General features: G+C 43.2%; 1 protein-coding gene across 2 annotated transcripts in view; it reads left to right on the top strand.

The window, feature by feature from the left end:
• PIK3C3 (phosphatidylinositol 3-kinase catalytic subunit type 3) overlaps positions 1-18,938 on the top strand; it is a 177,106-nt gene that overhangs the window by 39,522 nt on the left and 118,646 nt on the right. For both annotated transcript variants that reach the window (XM_044276294.1, XM_044276295.1), the window contains 4 exons: positions 2,288-2,374; positions 7,053-7,148; positions 17,533-17,604; positions 18,166-18,270. In XM_044276294.1, coding sequence (XP_044132229.1) covers positions 2,288-2,374; positions 7,053-7,148; positions 17,533-17,604; positions 18,166-18,270 — 360 coding nt within the window. The remainder of the gene's footprint in view (positions 1-2,287; positions 2,375-7,052; positions 7,149-17,532; positions 17,605-18,165; positions 18,271-18,938) is intronic.

Consider the following 18,938-nt stretch of genomic DNA (forward strand, 5'->3'; position numbering starts at 1 on the left):
AGGGGATATGGATCAGGGCGTACATCTCAGATGCTTTAAACTTCATGAAGTCCTTTAGAAGAACTTTCCCAATGTACAGTCTGGAAGGGAAGTTTTCTTCTGGACCCGTATACTTAATCCTGACAGCGTTCCTCCTCTGAGGTGGAGGGTTAGCCGGCCTTGTGACATTGGAGAACTCTCCTGAATTGTGAAAGGTCAGCAGGAGTATCAGTGCTGGGCCTCTCCTCTACAGGCTTACTGACTCCAGATTGTCCTGCAGATCCACCTGTGTCTGCTCCAGACCGCTGTGTACCTGACACTGTGGACGACTGAGGGTCCTGTATACTGACCTCCATGTCTGCTCCAGTCTGTGTAATTGTCTCCTCAGAGAGCTTACTTTCACTCACAGCACTGAGCGGGGTCTCGTCCACAGCGCTGAGCGGGGTCTCGTCCACAGCGCTGAGCGGGGTCTCGTCCACAGCGCTGAGCGGGGTCTCATCCACAGCGCTGAGCGGGGTCTCGTCCACAGCGCTGAGCGGGGTCTCGTCCACAGCGCTGAGCGGGGTCTCGTCCACAGCGCTGAGCGGGGTCTCATTCACAATGTCTGTACATGAAGCACTTTCCTGCTCACACACAGGATTACTGCTCGCATTCACTTCACCAGAGTTACAAGCTGAGTCCACTGCAATTAACCCCTTGTTGGATAACACACTTTGCTCCATAGTATTCCCAGCATTTTCAGAGACTGATTGCTCAGACCCCATACATAGTGACCCTGAAAGCAGTGACCCTCCAGGCGCTGCACCCAAACATCTCTGAGGGGTTCCTTGCTCCACCATATTGTACACAACGCCATAATCAGTACCTTTTTTCTCTATGATTTCTATTATCTTCACATTTTGGCCTCCCTCTTTTTCTTCATTGCCCAGCTTTCTACTAGGTATTGTGTTTGTGCCTTTATCTAGTTTATCTTTCAATATGGCAAGGATTACGTGTGCAGTCATCCAGGCATTCATACTTCATCAGCTTTTTCTTGGGATCAGCCTCTGTCTTTATCTCATCTCTTAACTTAGAAATGCGCCTTTGTCTTTGTCACATTTGTACTCAATCCAGAAGCACTACAAGTTTCAGTTGACTCACCAGCCACCATTTCCAGATTATCACTTCCACCATGTCCATGCTGCAGGCCACACTCCAAGCTCTGGGCTTTCCATGGATCAACAGCCCAGCTCCCCTCCCCTCCCCTCCACCTGGGTCAGAAGCCATGTCCCCTCCCTGCAGGGAGCTCAGCAGCACACGTCTATCCTCTCCTATGGACAAGAATATAACTACTATAATACTGCTCCTATGTACAAGAATATAATTACTTTAATACTGCTCCTATGAACAAGAATATAACTACTATAATACTGCTCCTATGTACAAGAATATAACTACTATAATACTGCCTCCTATGTACAAGAATATAACTACTATAATACTGCTCCTATGGACAAGAATATAACTACTATAATACTGCCTCCTATGTACAAGAATATAACTACTATAATGCTGCCTCCTATGTACAAGAATATAACTACTATAATACTGCTCCTATGTATAAGAATATAACTACTATAATACTGCTCCTATGTATAAGAATATAACTACTATAATAATGCTCCTATGTATAAGAATATAACTACTATAATACTGCTCCTATGTACAAGAATATAACTACTATAATACTGCCTCCTATGTACAAGAATATAACTACTATTATACTGCCCCCTATGTACAAGAATATAACTACTATAATACTGCTCCTATGTACAAGAATATAACTACTATAATACTGCTCCTATGTACAAGAATATAACTACTATAATACTGCCCCTATGTACAAGAATATAACTACTATTATACTGCCCCCTATGTACAAGAATATAACTACTATAATACTGCTCCTATGTACAAGAATATAACTACTATAATACTGCTCCTATGTACAAGAATATAACTACTATTATACTGCCCCCTATGTACAAGAATATAACTACTATAATACTGCTCCTATGTACAAGAATATAAATACTATAATACTGCCTCCTATGTGCAAGGTTATAACTGCTATAATACTGACTGCTACGTACAAGAATATAAATCTGGGATACTCTTGTATAATGGTTTCTAATGGATGTAGACAGGACGTGTGTCTGTCACTGATGTGTTTTACGTGCAGGACATTCAGAAGGCAGTGAGATCATTATTTTTGCTTCTATATATATGTTTATTGCAACTGCTGCTAATGGAGTTCTTGTTCCTTCAGCTCACCAAGGCTCACCGGCAGGGTCACATGGTTAAAGTGGACTGGCTGGATCGACTGACTTTCCGAGAGATTGAAATGATCAATGAGGTAAGTGTCCAGACACCTCGTATGATTTCAGCAGCGACACCTCATCTGTTAAATCCGTCTGCCGCTCCTTCCTTGTGTCTGTCTTTTATACTTGCTTTATTGAAAGAAAGAAAAATTACAGTTTGTGAGCCGATGTCTCTTATGTGTGATCAGTGAAGAAAATCACATAAAAACTCGACGATAAGCAGAACTCGAGTTTGTAAAAATATATGAACCCCAATTCTTTACATCTATTCCATGCTGTGCATGAAAACCACACAAAGTGAAATTACCATTTTTTTTGGGACCCACCGTGGATTTAGAGTAGCAAAATAAGAATAAAAAGTTTTCATCAGACCTCAAAACCCCAATCCTCACCTGACCTTAAATAAGACCCCCAAGCTCCATCAGACCTCAGACCAGACCCTCATCAGACCCCCCCCAGCTCCATCAGCCTCAGATCTGACCCTCATCGGACCCCCAAGCTCCATCAGCCTCAGATCTGACCCTCATCACACCCCCAAGCTCAATCAGCCTCAGATCAGACCCTTATCAGACCCCCAAGCTCAATCAGCCTCAGATCAGACCTCCAAGCTCCACCAGCCTCAGATCATACCCTCATCAGACCTCCAAGCTCCACCAGCCTGAGATCAGACCCTCATTAGACCTCCAAGCTCCACCAGCCTGAGATCAGACCCTCATTAGACCTCCAAGCTCAATCAGCCTCAGATCAGACCCTCATCAGACCTCCAAGCTCCACCAGCCTTAGATCAGACCCTCATCAGACCCCCAGGCTCCATCAGCCGCAGATCAGACCCTCATCAGACCCCCAAGCTCTATCAGCCTTTAGAACAGACCCCCCCCCCCCCCACCTCAATCAGCCTCAGATTAGACCCCATCAGACCCCCCAGCCTCCATGAGACCTCAGAGCAGACATTGAAAAAAGAAAAAAAAAAACTTACCTTGCTCTATGTCCTAACCCTTTACACAGTCAGGACACAGTGCAGAGCTGGGCCCAGAAGAAAACCAGGGAGTGGTGAGTACAGCCAGCACTAGCTGCGCTACAGTCACCTCTCCTCACACCTCCTGCATACTATTGACCTCTTCAATAATAGAAGCGGTCATTAGCATTCGAGCTATAAGATGCACTGCAACTTTCCCTCACTTTTGCGGAGGGAAAAGTGCGTCTTATAGCAAAATTACAAGGGACTATCCTAGATTTTTGCCATGTATTTTTGGACATGTGAACATGGCCTTAGTCACTAATGCTGGATTGCCCGGAAGGCCTCTATTCGGCTTTCTTCATTTAACTGGAGTGGTGTGAATATGAAATTTTGTTCTGCTGGGCGCTTCTCCTACAGTGAGGACCTTCTCCAAGGCATGTACAGGAGCAGTGCCTGACAGAATAAAAGTTCATATGCAAAATATGGTAATAAATATTATAAAAGCCCCACCAGGTATGTTTCTCCAGCTTTCCCTGGCCCCTGCCTAGTGCTGTTAGCGGTGGACTGCATGGCACTGCCGATCAGTTCCATTTATTGGCATTGTGGTACTCTTGGCTTTGGAGTAATTAATTGCAGGACAGCCCCTTTAAAGAGCTCCTGTCAGCAGCTTAAACCAGTCATACTGCTGTGTAGGGTTGATCCTGCTGATTAAATTGATACCTGACTAGTAAAAGTCTGCGACTTCCCCCCCCCCCCAAAAAAAAAAAAAAAAGATTATTTATACAAATGAGGGCTGCACTGAGGAGTCCGGTTTATGCTGAGGTGCACTGAGGGGCTAGGACCCGCCTCACGGTAAACTGAAAAGCTATGATCACCTTCCTTTCATTTTATAATTACATTTTACTCATTTTGGGATAAAATAAATTTTTCCAATTGGCCTTTATTAAAAAATTCTGTATTTTCTTTTCCTAAAGGGTTAAGTTTCATTGTATCTGCATAGTATTTACTTTCAGTCCTAGGGCACATTCACACAGCCGTGTGCGTTCCGCAACTATAATAGAAAATGCCCATTCTTGTCTGCTGTTGCGGACAAGAATAGGACATTCTCTATCTTTTTTTGCGAGGCCGCGGAAAGGAACACCGTGTGCTGTTCGCATATTTTGCCGCCCCATTGAAATGAATGAGTCGCCACCCATTCCGCAAAATTGTGGAACGGATGAGAACTCCTTCACACGACCGTCTAAATGAGCCCTTACTCTGAGCTTTCCTGTTGCTATACTGAGAGCTGAATGTATGGCCCTTATCTCTGAACTCAGTCCTAACAGCTCATAAACAGGCATTAAAAGGGGTTGACCCATCTCACACACTGGGTGTATATCTCTAGGATAGCACCTAGCTCTAGAACGGAGCCTGCGAGCATTCATTTCTATGGGAGTGCCGAAAATAGCCGTGTAACGCTAGTTTCACATCTGCGGCATGGATTTCGGCAGGCTGCCAGAATTCTGCGGATCTGGCACTGTCTGATGCAATCAAATATAATGGGGTCCAATGGAAATCCCCGCCGCAGATGTTAAACTAGCCGGCTATTTTCAGAAGTCCCATAGAAATCCCGTCATAATAGAGGTCTATGCTGGTCGTAGACTTCGATTATGACGTAATGCCATACGGAATGCTTCTTATAGGCTTCTGCGGTGCATGCCGTCATAGACATCCATTATGGTCAGTGGTAGCAAAACCCATAACGGGATTTTCCGATAACCCAAACCTGTACGCCGAACTTGAAAACACAATTTCGCTCAGCACTAATTTTTAGTCTGTTGTGTGTGACCACCCAAGTCTTCATCATGCTACTTACGTGGTTTCATCTTCTTTCATCTGCTGGAAACCTTTACACAGACATGGATTTTGTTCCCTTTTTCCTCTGATGTTAATTGAAGTAGTTTTTCTCAGCAGGGTTTATAAGCCAAGATCCCTGACAATATTCTTATTAAACCTTTATTGCAGCTCTCTTATAATGAGCCGCTCAGACCGAAATGTCATTGAGTAGTTTTAGGAGCAGCAATCTCACAGCGGGACACTAGAGGGCTCCCTAGAGCTTTATTTTTTTCTCTTTTCTGATCTGTATTTCAGTGAAGGCCAACATCATTTATTATTGCCCTTAAAGGGGCTCTCCCATGACTAATGTAAAAAAAAAAATGAAGATCAGCCATCATATAGTCCATGTCAACCTCTTTCTAACAAAGCTAGGACCAGCCCTATACCTCACAAGGATCCAAAAATCTCCCTATTCACTGCTACCATTGTTCTACTAGATTTCTTTCAAGCTGTCAGCTTATAGGGTGTGTCCTTTTAGCTGCAGCTGGAGACAGTAGAAGGATGGAACTGACCATCTGCTTCCATCTCAGTTAGCAGGACACAGAAATTAGAAAAGGAGCAAACAGCAGGTGGCGCTATACAGATAGATTTCATTGAATAAATCAGTTGCTATAAGACATTTTTAATAACCAAATTTTCCGCACCTGCCCATAAGACGCACCTATGTTTTAGAGGGGGGAAATAAGATTTTCTTTTTTTTTTTTTTTTTTTCCAGACCTCACCTCAGACCCCCAGTGTTAATCAGACCTCAGATAAGACCACCAATGTTGATAAGACCCCCAATCAGACCTCAGATAAGACCACCAATGTTGATAAGACCCCCAATCAGATCTCAGATGAGATCACCAATGTTAATAAGAACCCCAATCAGATCTCAGATCAGACCCCCAATGTTAATAAGATCCCCAATCAGACCTCAGATCAGAGAGAAAAAAAAACGTACCTCTCCTGCTCCGGACGCCGCCACGCCTAAGATCCAGCGCTCCTCCTGCAGCGCCGTGCTGTGACAGCATGATGTTACAGCAGAGCATGCAGCCAATGAAGACCAGGAAGCGGGGAGTACAGAGCCCGTACAGGCAGCGCTGCATTCACTGCTCCCCCAGTCCTGCTTGACTAATAAGCGCTTCCATAATGGTAGTGCTCATTAATATTTGACCCATAAGACGCACTGATATTTTTGCCCAACTTTGGAGGGGAAAAAGTGCGTCTTATAAGGCGAAAAATATGGTACATGCAATTACAAAAGTATTCAGATCCTGGTGCTGGTTTGACAACTGTAGAATATTTTTCATGGGACAACCCCTTTAAGTATTAGCCACCTACCTATCTTCTCACCGTGTTACACCCTCGTACTCAGGTTCTGAAGTTATCTGTGTTGAGTAACCAGGAGCCTGCTCTCTCTCCTGACATGTCTGTTTTAGTAAAATCTTGTTTTCTCATAAAATAACCATTCTAAATCCTCTATTATTCCTCCTGGAAAGTTTGACTTTATCGGTCGGCACTGTTTGGGAAGTGTCAGTGTGTAGCAACATTTCCAGGAGGAATAACAGAGTAGCAGCACAACAGGAGGGTCCTAAGAAAAGGTATTGTTGCATTATGGGAAATGCAAAAGCGACCATGTCAGGTGAGCATCCTTCCCATCTGGAACCTGCAGCTTCAGCAAAACTACATTAAGCCAGCATGGTGTGAGGGGGTCATGGCATACTGCCACTACCAGGGATGGCCAAAGGGTATCGGGTGCCCCTTTGAGCGCAGCACCTTCACATGGAGAGGCAGCGGTGGTCCAGGCTCCATGTCTGTGGAGTGTGCACTAACATTTCCTGTCTGTAGGTCGATCGGATCTGCTGGTTAACTTTTTAAGTTTTCTGTCTTTGTCGCAGAGTGAAAAACGAAGCTCCAACTTCATGTATCTGATGGTGGAATTTCCCTGCGTGAAAAGCGATGACAAGGAATACGGAATAGTTTACTATGAAAAGGTAATAAACGTCGTCCTGTTATCATTGCACCAAACCTTTAAAGCAGATGTATCATTGTACTATGCCGTCCTATGTGAGAGCAGCATCACATGGTGGGTGGTCTGCTACCAGGTTATACATCCAACCTGATGTATGCAGAGAGTCTTACAAAAGATACCCGCAGAGTCGTCGTCATTCATACGCATGAGGGTAGTGCCGCTCGCCCCTCTCATGGGTACATTATCACTGCTGTGTATCTCTAGTAGTCAGTCACTTGGAGAGGGTGGTGGCGAATGCATAATGCCTGGATACTAGGTGGCCCTCAAAGTTTCTCTCTATGTCGTACGTACTTTTTGTTGGTCTTCTGAATAGAGGTCGTTTTGGCCTACTTACATACTACCTACTTCTTTGTTCTCCTTTCATCTGTTCTTCACACAATTGTCTACAAGATTTCTCATTTGCTTCCCCCATATTCTGGAACTCGCTACCTCAGCACCTCAGACTCTCCCCCCCCAACATCCAAACCTAACCTGAAAACTCACCTCTTCAGGAAAGCCTACCACCTACAGTGAGCCTGGTGCGACCACACAGCCGGATGAGCAGCCTTTACAGCACCCTTACAAGGGCAGCTGAATGAATACACCACCCCCTTGGTGTGACATTTAAGAAGTTTGTGTGTAACCCCCCCCCCCCCCCCCCCCGCCTCCTCCTCTATGCTTGTCACTTGAAGAACTATTTTTTTAGGCCTAATTTATGGCAACCTATGCATTTCCTGCAAGGGAGGACGCTATTAGATGATAGGGTCTTGTTCACACTTGCGTTGATCTTCTCTTAATTGTCAGAGCTATTAAATTACACAGATTAGAACCCTTTTTTCTAAACGTAGAGCAGAAGCTGGCAGGCTATGCTCTTGATGAATCTATCTATAATACAGATATATGCAGCGTCTCTGCCTAGTGTCAGAGTAGAAGCTGGCAGGCTATGCTCTTGATGAATCTATCTATAATACAGATATATGCAGCGTCTCTGCCTAGTGTCAGAGTAGAAGCTGGCAGGCTATCCTCTTGATGAATTGATGAATCTATCTATAATACAGATATATGCAGCGTCTCTGCCTAGTGTCAGAGAAGAAGCTGGCAGGCTATCCTAACTTGATGAGGCTATCCTCTTGATGAATTGATGAATCTATCTATAATACAGATATATGCAGCGTCTCTGCCTAGTGTCAGAGAAGAAGCTGGCAGGCTATCCTCTTGATGAATCTATCTATAATACAGATATACTGTATGCAGCGTCTCTGCTCGATGCAACCCGGTTTTCCTGTCTCTTTGGAATAATGTGTTTTATTGGGCAGACTAGATGGGCCAAATGGTTCTTATTTGTCGACACATTCTATGTTTCTATGTGTCAGAGAAGTAGCTGGCAGGGCTATCCTTTCAATGAATCGGTCTATAATATGCAGCGTCTCTTCTTGATGCAGCCTTGTTTTTCTGTTTTGTCTCTTTCCTCGATTAGTCCACGCTCTCGTCTTGTCTCGTTCTTCAGCGAGCGCCTGCGTCTGAGAAAACCCCTGAGTATGTGATAAAGTATTATGGGCTGTTGGCAGGAGAGGTGTTTTTTCTCATTTTATGTTGTCATGGTAGACAGGAATTTATTTTAGATTGCCTTCCCTGAAGACATTGATAAGTGACGACTTCCAGCTCCGTATGTGACCAGAATTCTGCGGCCGTCCTTCTGAAAGTTTATTATGAAGTTTATCTGCAGATGTTTTATGATGACAGGAGACCACCTTATCGTTTATGTGCAGCCTGTGGCCTGGTGATGGCGCTCACACAGATACTCTACAACGTATTTCATTATGCCATGTACTTGTACAGAACAGCGCCCCCTGTCTAATCATTACGTGGAAGTTTCTTGTGTCTTTTATGCCCGAGAAAAAAAGTATATACAGGTCCTTCTCAAAAAATTAGCATATTGTGATAAAGTTTATTATTTTCTGTAATGTACTGATAAACATTAGACTTTCATATATTTTAGATTCATTACACACCAACTGAAGTAGTTCAAGCCTTTTATTGTTTTAATATTGATGATTTTGGCATACAGCTCATGAAAACCCAAATTTCCTATCTCTAAAAAATTAGCATTTTTCATCCGACCAATAAAAGAAAAGTGTTTTTAATACAAAAAAAGTCAACCTTCAAATAATTATGTTCAGTTATGCACTCAATACTTGGTCGGGAATCCTTTTGCAGAAATGACTGCTTCAATGCGGCGTGGCATGGAGGCAATCAGCCTGTGGCACTGCTGAGGTGTTATGGAGGCCCAGGATGCTTCGATAGCGGCCTTAAGCTCATCCAGAGTGTTGGGTCTTGCGTCTCTCAACTTTCTCTTCCCAATATCACACAGATTCTCTATGGGGTTCAGGTCAGGAGAGTTGGCAGGCCAATTGAGCACAGTAATACCATGGTCAGTAAACCATTTACCAGTGGTTTTGGCACTGTGAGCAGGTGCCAGGTCGTGCTGAAAAATGAAATCTTCATCTCCATAAAGCTTTTCAGCAGATGGAAGCATGAAGGGCTCCAAAATCTCCTGATAGCTAGCTGCATTGACCCTGCCCTTGATAAAACACAGTGGACCAACACCAGCAGCTGACATGGCACCCCAGACCATCACTGACTGTGGGTACTTGACACTGGACTTCAGGCAATTTGGCATTTCCCTCTCCCCAGTCTTCCTCCCGACTCTGGCACCTTGATTTCCGAATGACATGCAACAGTCCAGTGCTGCTTCTCTGTAGCCCAGGTCAGGCGCTTCTGCCGCTGTTTCTGGTTCAAAAGTGGCTTGACCTGGGGAATGCGGCACCTGTAGTCCATTTCCTGCACACGCCTGTACACGGTGGCTCTGGATGTTTCTACTCCAGACTCGGTCCACTGCTTCCGCAGGTCCCCCAAGGTCTGGAATCGGTCCTTCTCCACAATCTTCCTCAGGGTCCGGTCACCTTTTCTCGTTGTGCAGCGTTTTCTGCCACACTTTTTCCTTCCCACAGACTTCCCACTGAGGTGCCTTGATACAGCACTCTGGGAACAGCCTATTCGTTCAGAAATTTCTTTCTGTGTCTTACCCTCTTGCTTGAGGGTGTCAATGATGGCCTTCTGGACAGCAGTCAGGTCGGCAGTCTTACCCATGATTGCGGTTTTGAGTAATGAACCAGGCTGGGAGTTTTTAAAAGCTTCAGGAATCTTTTGCAGGTGTTTAGAGTTAATTAGTTGATTCAGATGATTAGGTTAATAGCTCGTTTAGAGAACCTTTTCATGATATGCTAATTTTTTTAGATAGGAATTTGGGGTTTTCATGAGCTGTATGCCAAAATCATCAATATTAAAACAATAAAAGGCTTGAACTACTTCAGTTGGTGTGTAATGAATCTAAAATATATGAAAGTCTAATGTTTATCAGTACATTACAGAAAATAATGAACTTTATCACAATATGCTAATTTTTTTAGAAGGACCTGTATATACCCCAAATGGCACTGCAAAATAATACAACCACAAGAAAAATATTTTTAGATGTAAATGGAAAAACAAAAAAAGTTATGAAAGTTGGAACGCCGCAAAAAAAATAAAAAAAACCCTATCCTCGAGGCTAAAATTGTCTGTGCCTTTAAGTAAATACAAGATTGTACAACTTTATGAATATCTGTAAAGAATAAATCAAGGCAACTGGACGTACTGTAGATTTCTTGAAAACGTTTCACTCGTTCTTCCAACGAGCTTTCTCAATTCTGAGTGACTGTACAAGAATTCTGGGAATAAATATGTAACTGAATCAACATCTGGTAATTATACCCAGCATTGGGTCAAAGGTGTTGATTCCATTATCCTAATGGTTCACCCCAAAGACCCAACGCCTAAACACAAGATGGACAACATTGTGTACGCAGTCCAGTGCAATGAGGAATGCTCAGAGCTGTATATCGGCGAAACAAAACAACAACTACATCAGCATATGGCTCAGCCTAGAAGAGCCAAAAGCTCTAGTCAAGATTCAGCCGTGTACTTACATCTAAAAGGAACAGGTCGCACCTTTGAAGACAGTGAAGTACGTGTTTTGGATAAGGAGGCCGATTGGTACAAACAAGGTGTGAAGGTGGCCATCTACGTAAAAATGGAGAAGCCAAGCTTGAATAGAGGTGGGGGGGGGGGGGGGGTTAGACATCTATTGTCTGCCACATACAATGCTGTCTTGACACCTTTTTCTGGGAAGTCTTTATCACCTACTGACTCCAATTTAGGATAATGGAATCAACACCTTTGACCCAATGCTGGGTATAATTACCAGATGTGGTTTCAGTTACATATTTATTCCCAGAATTTTTGTACAGTCACTCAAAATTGAGAAAGCTTGTTGGAAGAACGAGTGAAACGTTTTCAAGAAATCGACAGTACGTCCAGTTGCCTTAATTTATTATTTACAGGATATACCATGACCTGGATAAATGAGAACCTTCACAGACAACTTTATGAATAGTCTTCAGAGTTGAACCCGGACATATCCCCATCTTCAGCCCTCCAGCCCCTGACATAAGCATCGGAGCATTCCATGGGCAAGGGCTCTTTTGGTTATATTATTACACTGCTAGGTGAAGGCCTCCACCTAGCAGTGTTCCCGGGTCTGATGGGCAGGCTTTGCCGCTGCCCTAGGCTAGGGCATTTCTAAAGCCCGCCCATTAGTGCCGGTGACGTCACTGGGCGGAAGTCTCTGCCTAGCTTTCCCCATGAAGAGCCCGATACGTCACCAGAACTCCAGAAAATGCCTTCACCCTGTGGCATTCAGCACAGGGCAAAGGAGCATGAATTGCTGCGGTGCTCATATCAGGGGGGCTACCTGGGTGAAAATGGGGATATGTCCAGGTTCAGCTCTGAACCTGGACAACCTCTTTATTAAACAATGTTTGGCTAAAAAAAAAGACATGGTTCTCCAGGATTAACGTATAAAATAGATGAATCGGTTTCCCTATTGTATCCTATGGACTGGTAAAGAGCGTCTCCCCGATCCCAATGTAAAATCCCTACCAAGCCCCTTTAGTCCAATGGAATTTCTTACAGAAGGGACATTGGGACCTCTCAGGCACTTAGACCCCGAGTAGGACTGAGGGGCCCAATCTCTGCAGCCCCTCTCTATATACCTCTAGTATCGGCACTTTATCCCTGGCAGCAGACGTTCGCCATTGGTATATACTGTGTCAGATGCTCCTCACTGGGACCTGGTTACACTCCACATTCTTCATGTTGTCTGAGTCTCTGGGATCCTGCGACGCTCTGCAGCATTCTTGGTAATTAGACGACAGTGTCAAGCGGTAAGTTATCACGACCGACCAAGCGTGAGCGCCTTCCACTGTGCTCGGCTGAAGCCTCGCTGCCTATAAATGATAACACACCGGCGCTAATACGTTTATGTGTCAGTGAATTAATGGGGAATTGTATCTTAATGCCATGCTCAGTTGAAAGAGAAAATTGGAAGTCGGTGAGAGCCAACGAGAAGTGATTTACTGCGTGGAGGAGCCTGCTGCTTAATCTAAAATGTCGCCGGTATCTCCTCCAAATAGTTTTACACCTTAAGTTGTCTCATAATGTTCAGCGATTTTGCCAATAATTGGCTTTACAGATCTTGAACTAGAAAATGATATAATCTGCTCCAGTCACAGCTAAAGCTGCATTTACAAAGTCTACTGACTTTTTCGTCATTTCTAGAGTCATACGGGCACGTTTATTAAGATTAGCGTCTTAGACGTCTGTCTTAATAAGCCCCTGCGCTGGCGGTGGATACGTCAGTTATGTAGAGGCGCCGGCCTCTACATAACTTTAGCGCATCCACAGTCCATTCTAATTGTAAGACATCTTCCTTGTGTCTTACATTTAGATAATTTTCTACACCTGCCGGCTCTTCCCCTTCCCCTTTTTAGACCTTGCGTGAGCGGGGAAGAAGTCGCAGAATCTGCGCCAGATATACGCCACAAAAGCAACCCCTATAGTGTTGATTTTGTAGCCATATGGCGGCTTTTTTTTTTTTTGTGATGTGCTGTATATTTATTTTTTTGTCACCATTTTGGGGTTTCTTAGAATTTGACTAGCTTTTTGTAATCTTTTTGGGGAAGGATTGGGAAAATCCGCGACTATGCCTTTTTTTTTTTGTAATATAACTTTGTTCTTCGCTTGCTGTTTTACTATATATGTGTTTTTTTGTTTTTTTTTATAAAATATTTGGAAAGAATATCCACATATATACTGTATATGTTTTTGCCGATTTTTTTTTATTTATTTTTTTAGGGGGGGATCTTAACTATATATAGTTTATTTGCCTGTCCCAAAAAAAAGTTGCCACCTGGATTTAACTAAGCAAATAGTTCTGAGCCTCCTACTGGATAATTACTGTATGGGCGATTATCTTCAGCTGGCAACAAGTTATTTAGCCCCAACTGGTACAATGAGTTGCTTCTCATTTCTTAAACGACCATGTCTAAAGACACATCTCGCTGGTCGTGGAAAAGATGTTAGTCTGACTGAGAAGGGTCATTGGCATGCATCAAGCAGAGAAAACATCTAAGGAGATTGCAGAAACTACTAAAATTGGGTTAAGAACTGTCCAACGCATTATTAAAAGCTGGAGGGATAGCGGGGACCCATCGTATTCGAGGAAGGAAATATGGCGGGAAAAAAATCCTGAATGATCGTGATCGGAGATCACTTAAATGTTTGGTGAAATCAAATCGAAGAAAAACAACAGTAGAACTCAGGGCTATGTTTAATAATGAAAGTAAGAGCATTTTCCACACGCACAATGCTAAGGGAACTCAAGGGATTGGGACTGAACAGCCTGTGTAGCCGTAAGAAAACCACTAATCAGTGAGGCAAACCAGAAAAAATGCTTCAATTTGCTAGGGAGCATAAAGATTGGACTCGGGAGCAATGGAAGAAGGTCCTGTGGTCTGATGAGTCCAGATTTACCCAGTTCCATAGTGATGGGCGCATCAGGGTAAGAAAGAGGCAGATGAAGTGATGCACCCATCATGCCTAGTGCCTACTGTACAAGCCTGTGGGGGCAGTGCTATGATCTGGGGTTGCTGCAGTTGGTCAGGTCTAGGTTCAGCAACAGTATGTGCTCCAAGAATGAGGTCAGCGGACTACCTGAACATACTGAATGACCAGGTTATTCCATCAATGGATTTGTTCTTCCCTGATGGTACGGGCATATTCCAAGATGACAATGCCAGGATTCAGCGGGCTCAAATTGTGAAAGAGTGGTTCAGGGAGCAGGAGACCTCATTGTCACACATGGATTGGCCACCACAGAGTCCAGGCCATAACCCCATTGAGAATCTTTGGGATGTGCTGGAGAAGGCTTAGCGCAGCGGTCAGACTCTACCATCATCAATGCAAGATCTTGGTGAAAAAATGAATGCAACACGTGATGGAAAAAAATCTTTTGACATTGCAGAAGCTTATCGAAACAATGCCACAGCGAATGCGTGCCGTAATCAAAGCTAAAGGCTTTTTTTGGTGGCGACTTTTTTTTTTTAGACAGGCAGTGTATAAGCTCTGTATTCTAAAACATTAGTACCTAATAGGCAAATACCTATGACAGACATGGGGCCTTTGTCAGGTCCCTGCCTCCCATTGTAACCAATGGGAACGTGACGAATTATTTAAATGTATCTAATTAGTCAAATGCCCATTACAAGTACAAGCCTTGCTATTAAAGGGGTATTCCAGTTAAGTGATACTGAGGACCTATCCTGAGGATAGGTAATCAGTATAACGTGGGACTCTGACTCTCGATACCCCACCAATCAGCTGTTTGAAGGGGTTGCGGCGCTCATGTGAGTGCTGCGTCCTTTTCTGTGCTTGCTTGCACTCCGTGTACATTGTAGTGGTGGGGCAGTGCAATTACAGCTTCTTCTACAATTCAATGGGCCAAACCGCTGCAATTACACCGCACCACCACTACAAAGGAATTGGCGCACAGGTAAACATTAAAGAGGACGCAGCGTTCAAAAAGCTGATCGGCGGGGGTGCTGGACCCCGACCTGTCTGATATTGATAGCCTATCCTGAGGACAGGTCTTCTGTATCACAAAACCGTGCAACCCCTTTAATCACAGCCAGGGTCCTGTAGTTTGTGAAGAGCTCCTGTGTCCGCACCATCACCAGGACCACCAGGTATGATTACACATTGTTGCAGATAAGTGACCTCAATTACATGGGACATCAGGGACTGTCTTTTTGCAGGAAGGCTTTAAAGGGATTATAAAGGATTAGGCCTCTTTCACACGAACGTATTGGTTCCGTTCCGTGCATTGGGGACCGCAATTTGCGCTCTCCAATGCACGGGCAACTGTCCGTGTGGCAGTCGTTTACAGACCAGAACTATTCAACAAGTTCTATTTTTTTGCGGAACGGAAGGCACGGATCGGAAGCACTCCGTAGTGCTTCTGTGGGGTGCCGGCCGGGTGTATTGCGGATCTGCAATGCACTACGGACGTCTGAATGGACTCTTAATGCATCTGTAATTTCACACTATGGGGGAGAGTTTTGGGACTTTAGTGCAATGTAGGAGAATCAAAGGATGCCGCTGGAGCCGTACCACTGACAAGACTGGGTATCTCTGAAGTATAATACACATAGTTTATATAGATGATGATGATAAAAAAGCCGTGGCCTCCAATAGACGTGTCACTTTAATAAAAGATGAGAAGAGTTTTCAGCCGCACTTGTGTCTCTGGCAGCGGAGGTCTCAGCCCTCTGTTAGCTGCGATGTGCTGCAGCTCATTACTTGCTGTGTTCAGACCGGACGCCAGCACATCTGACCTGCATCCACTTTATCGCCGAACTTAGCATAGAAATCAGGCCCCAAATCACCCAAGCAATTCAGCAGACTGGATGCAGCAGAACGGAGCTGCCGTGTGAGCACTTTGTCTTCTCATTCAGCTTACAAAAATCTAACCGTTCAACAGTCAGCAGCCCCATGGCTCTTATTATACTGTCTGAGAACGAATGTATGTCCAAGCTACTGCCCCAGCCTGCTGACCCCTGTTACCAGCCTTGCACCGCTATTAGTGTGAAAAGGTTCTCTATTCTGGTGTATTCAGTATTAGCTATATTCTTGTACATAGGGGTCAGTATTATAGTAGTTATATTCTTGTACATAGGGGTCAGTATTATAGTAGTTATATTCTTGCACATAGGAGCAGTATTATAGTAGTTATATTCTTGTACATATGAGCAGTATTACAGTAGTTATATTCTTGTACATAGGAGGCAGTATTATAGTAGCTATATTCTTGTACATAGGAGCAGTATTATAGTAGTTATATTCTTGTGCATAGCAGGCAGCATTATATTAGTTATATTCTTGTACATAGGAGGCAGTATTATAGTAGTTATATTCTTGTATATAAGAGGTAGTATTATTATAGTTATATTCTTGTACATAGAGGCAGTATTATAGTAGTTATGTTATTATACACAGAGGCAGTGTTATAGTAGTTATATTCTTGTACATAGGGGCAGTATTATAGTAGTTATATTCTTGTACATAGGAGGAAGTATTACAGTAGTTATATTCTTGCACATAGGAGCAGTATTACAGTAGTTATATTCTTGTACATAGGAGGCAGTATTATAGTAGCTATATTCTTGTACATAGGAGCAGTATTATAGTAGTTATATTCTTGTGCATAGCAGGCAGCATTATATTAGTTATATTCTTGTACATAGGAGGCAGTATTATAGTAGTTATATTCTTGTATATAAGAGGTAGTATTATTATAGTTATATTCTTGTACATAGAGGCAGTATTATAGTAGTTATGTTATTATACACAGAGGCAGTGTTATAGTAGTTATATTCTTGTACATAGGAGGCAGTATTATAGTAGTTATATTCTTGTACATAGGAGCAGTATTATAGTAGTTATATTCTTGTACATAGGGGGCAGTATTATAGTAGTTATATTCTTGTACATAGGAGCAGTATTATAGTAGCTATATTCTTGTACATAGGAGCAGTATTATAGTAGTTATATTCTTGTACATAGGAGGCAGTGTTATAGTAGTTATATTTATATTGTATGCATACTTATGTATAGAGGTATGTACATTGCATATTGAGATAAATTTGTTTTTCTGTGTATTTACTATACTCCTCTGCTATGCGGTAAGTGAAAACCATATATAATATTTGCTGATGAAAAGGGGAACAGAAAGCCTAACATTTCTCCCTCTATGCACATACGGTACATAAGGTCATACGATGTATAATCATCTCTTTTCTGTGTGCATTTCTGTTCTTTGTGAAGTTGTGCAGAGATTATACGGGGTTGTAAATATGGGCAATCTTTTGCAGGATGGGGATGAGTCCACTTCAATTTCCACCAGTGCTGAGATTGTCCGTGTTCCAGATCCTCAGATGTCTATGGTGAGCAATAATCTTCATTTTAATTTGTTGTATAAATCTTTGCTTTTCTTTACCATTCGGAGATGAGGGAAAGCTAAGTGTCAACCCTCTGCTTTCCTGAAAACAGATAAACTGCACTTTTTTTAATTTACTTTTCAATGCTAAATTTAAAGGGGTTGTCTAGTTTTGCCATACCAGAGATTCACTGTCCATGAGCTAATTACTGGGAGTCCCAGTAACGTCTCTGGAAGATCTTTCCTGTCCTTTTGATTTGAATAATGAATGTGTAATTCTTAATTTCCCCTGTGGTGGCGCTGCAGATAAATTATACACCTGCTGCCAGGTTTTCCCACAGATTACAGTTGATCACTTGATCACCAGCTTCTAATAAATGGCGGGGTCCATAATGGAGACAAACATTTTAAAAGTAACGCTTCTCCACAATGTGGCTCTTTGAAGAAATATCAATGAGTCGTCTACCATTACAGGTGTGATAGTCCTTGCCTAACGCCTGGACTACATAACCCAGCATTCACTACATTCCTGTGATGTAATATGTGTATTTCTTATTTTATATACCAGGAAAATCTGGTGGAGAGCAAACACCACAAACTTGCCAGAAGCCTAAGAAGTGGTCCCTCAGATCATGATCTGAAGCCAAATGCTGCTACACGGGATCAGCTCAATGTGAGTGCACAATGTGTGGAACCGCCATAGATATAATGTATTCACGGGCCCAGCAGATACCGGCTTCGGCAGCTGGTATTTCTATACCCCTGGGATAGTGAATAGGATAAAGTGGCTGCTAGTGATGGCATCTCATGGGCCGCTTCTCTCTAATACAGAAGGGTCACTACCAACCTCTCAGTGCCCTCAAATGCAGCCCAACTGCATCCTAGATTTTAGATTATTAAGATCTTTAGCAAAACTTTGGGGGTTATTTATAAATAGATATTACCCAAAAATTGCCGTATATTTGTTGCAGATTCGGTCAAAAGGGGATTAGCTGGCAAATCTGCGACCTCTTCTCCATCCACGCCATGTACGCCAGTTCTGAAATGGGGGGCGGGAAAGGGGCATGCCGGCCGGCCCATCTTATTTATCATTTTCTACGCCTGTTTTAGGAGTAGAAAACGATCTAAATCAGGCATGCTAAACCTGTGGCCCTCCAGCTGTTATAAAACTACAACTCCCACAATGCCTTTCTGTAGGATGATAGCTGTAGGCTGTCAGGGAATGATGGGAGTTGTAGTTTTGCAACAGCTGGAGGGCTGCAGGTTGAGCATGCCTGGTCTAAATCTATGCCAGCCAAGGCAGCTGCAGTAGATTTAGGCCATCGGTGGAAGCGCCTAAGT

Source organism: Bufo gargarizans, chromosome 1 (assembly GCF_014858855.1).
Source record: "Bufo gargarizans isolate SCDJY-AF-19 chromosome 1, ASM1485885v1, whole genome shotgun sequence".
NCBI lineage: Eukaryota > Metazoa > Chordata > Amphibia > Anura > Bufonidae > Bufo > Bufo gargarizans.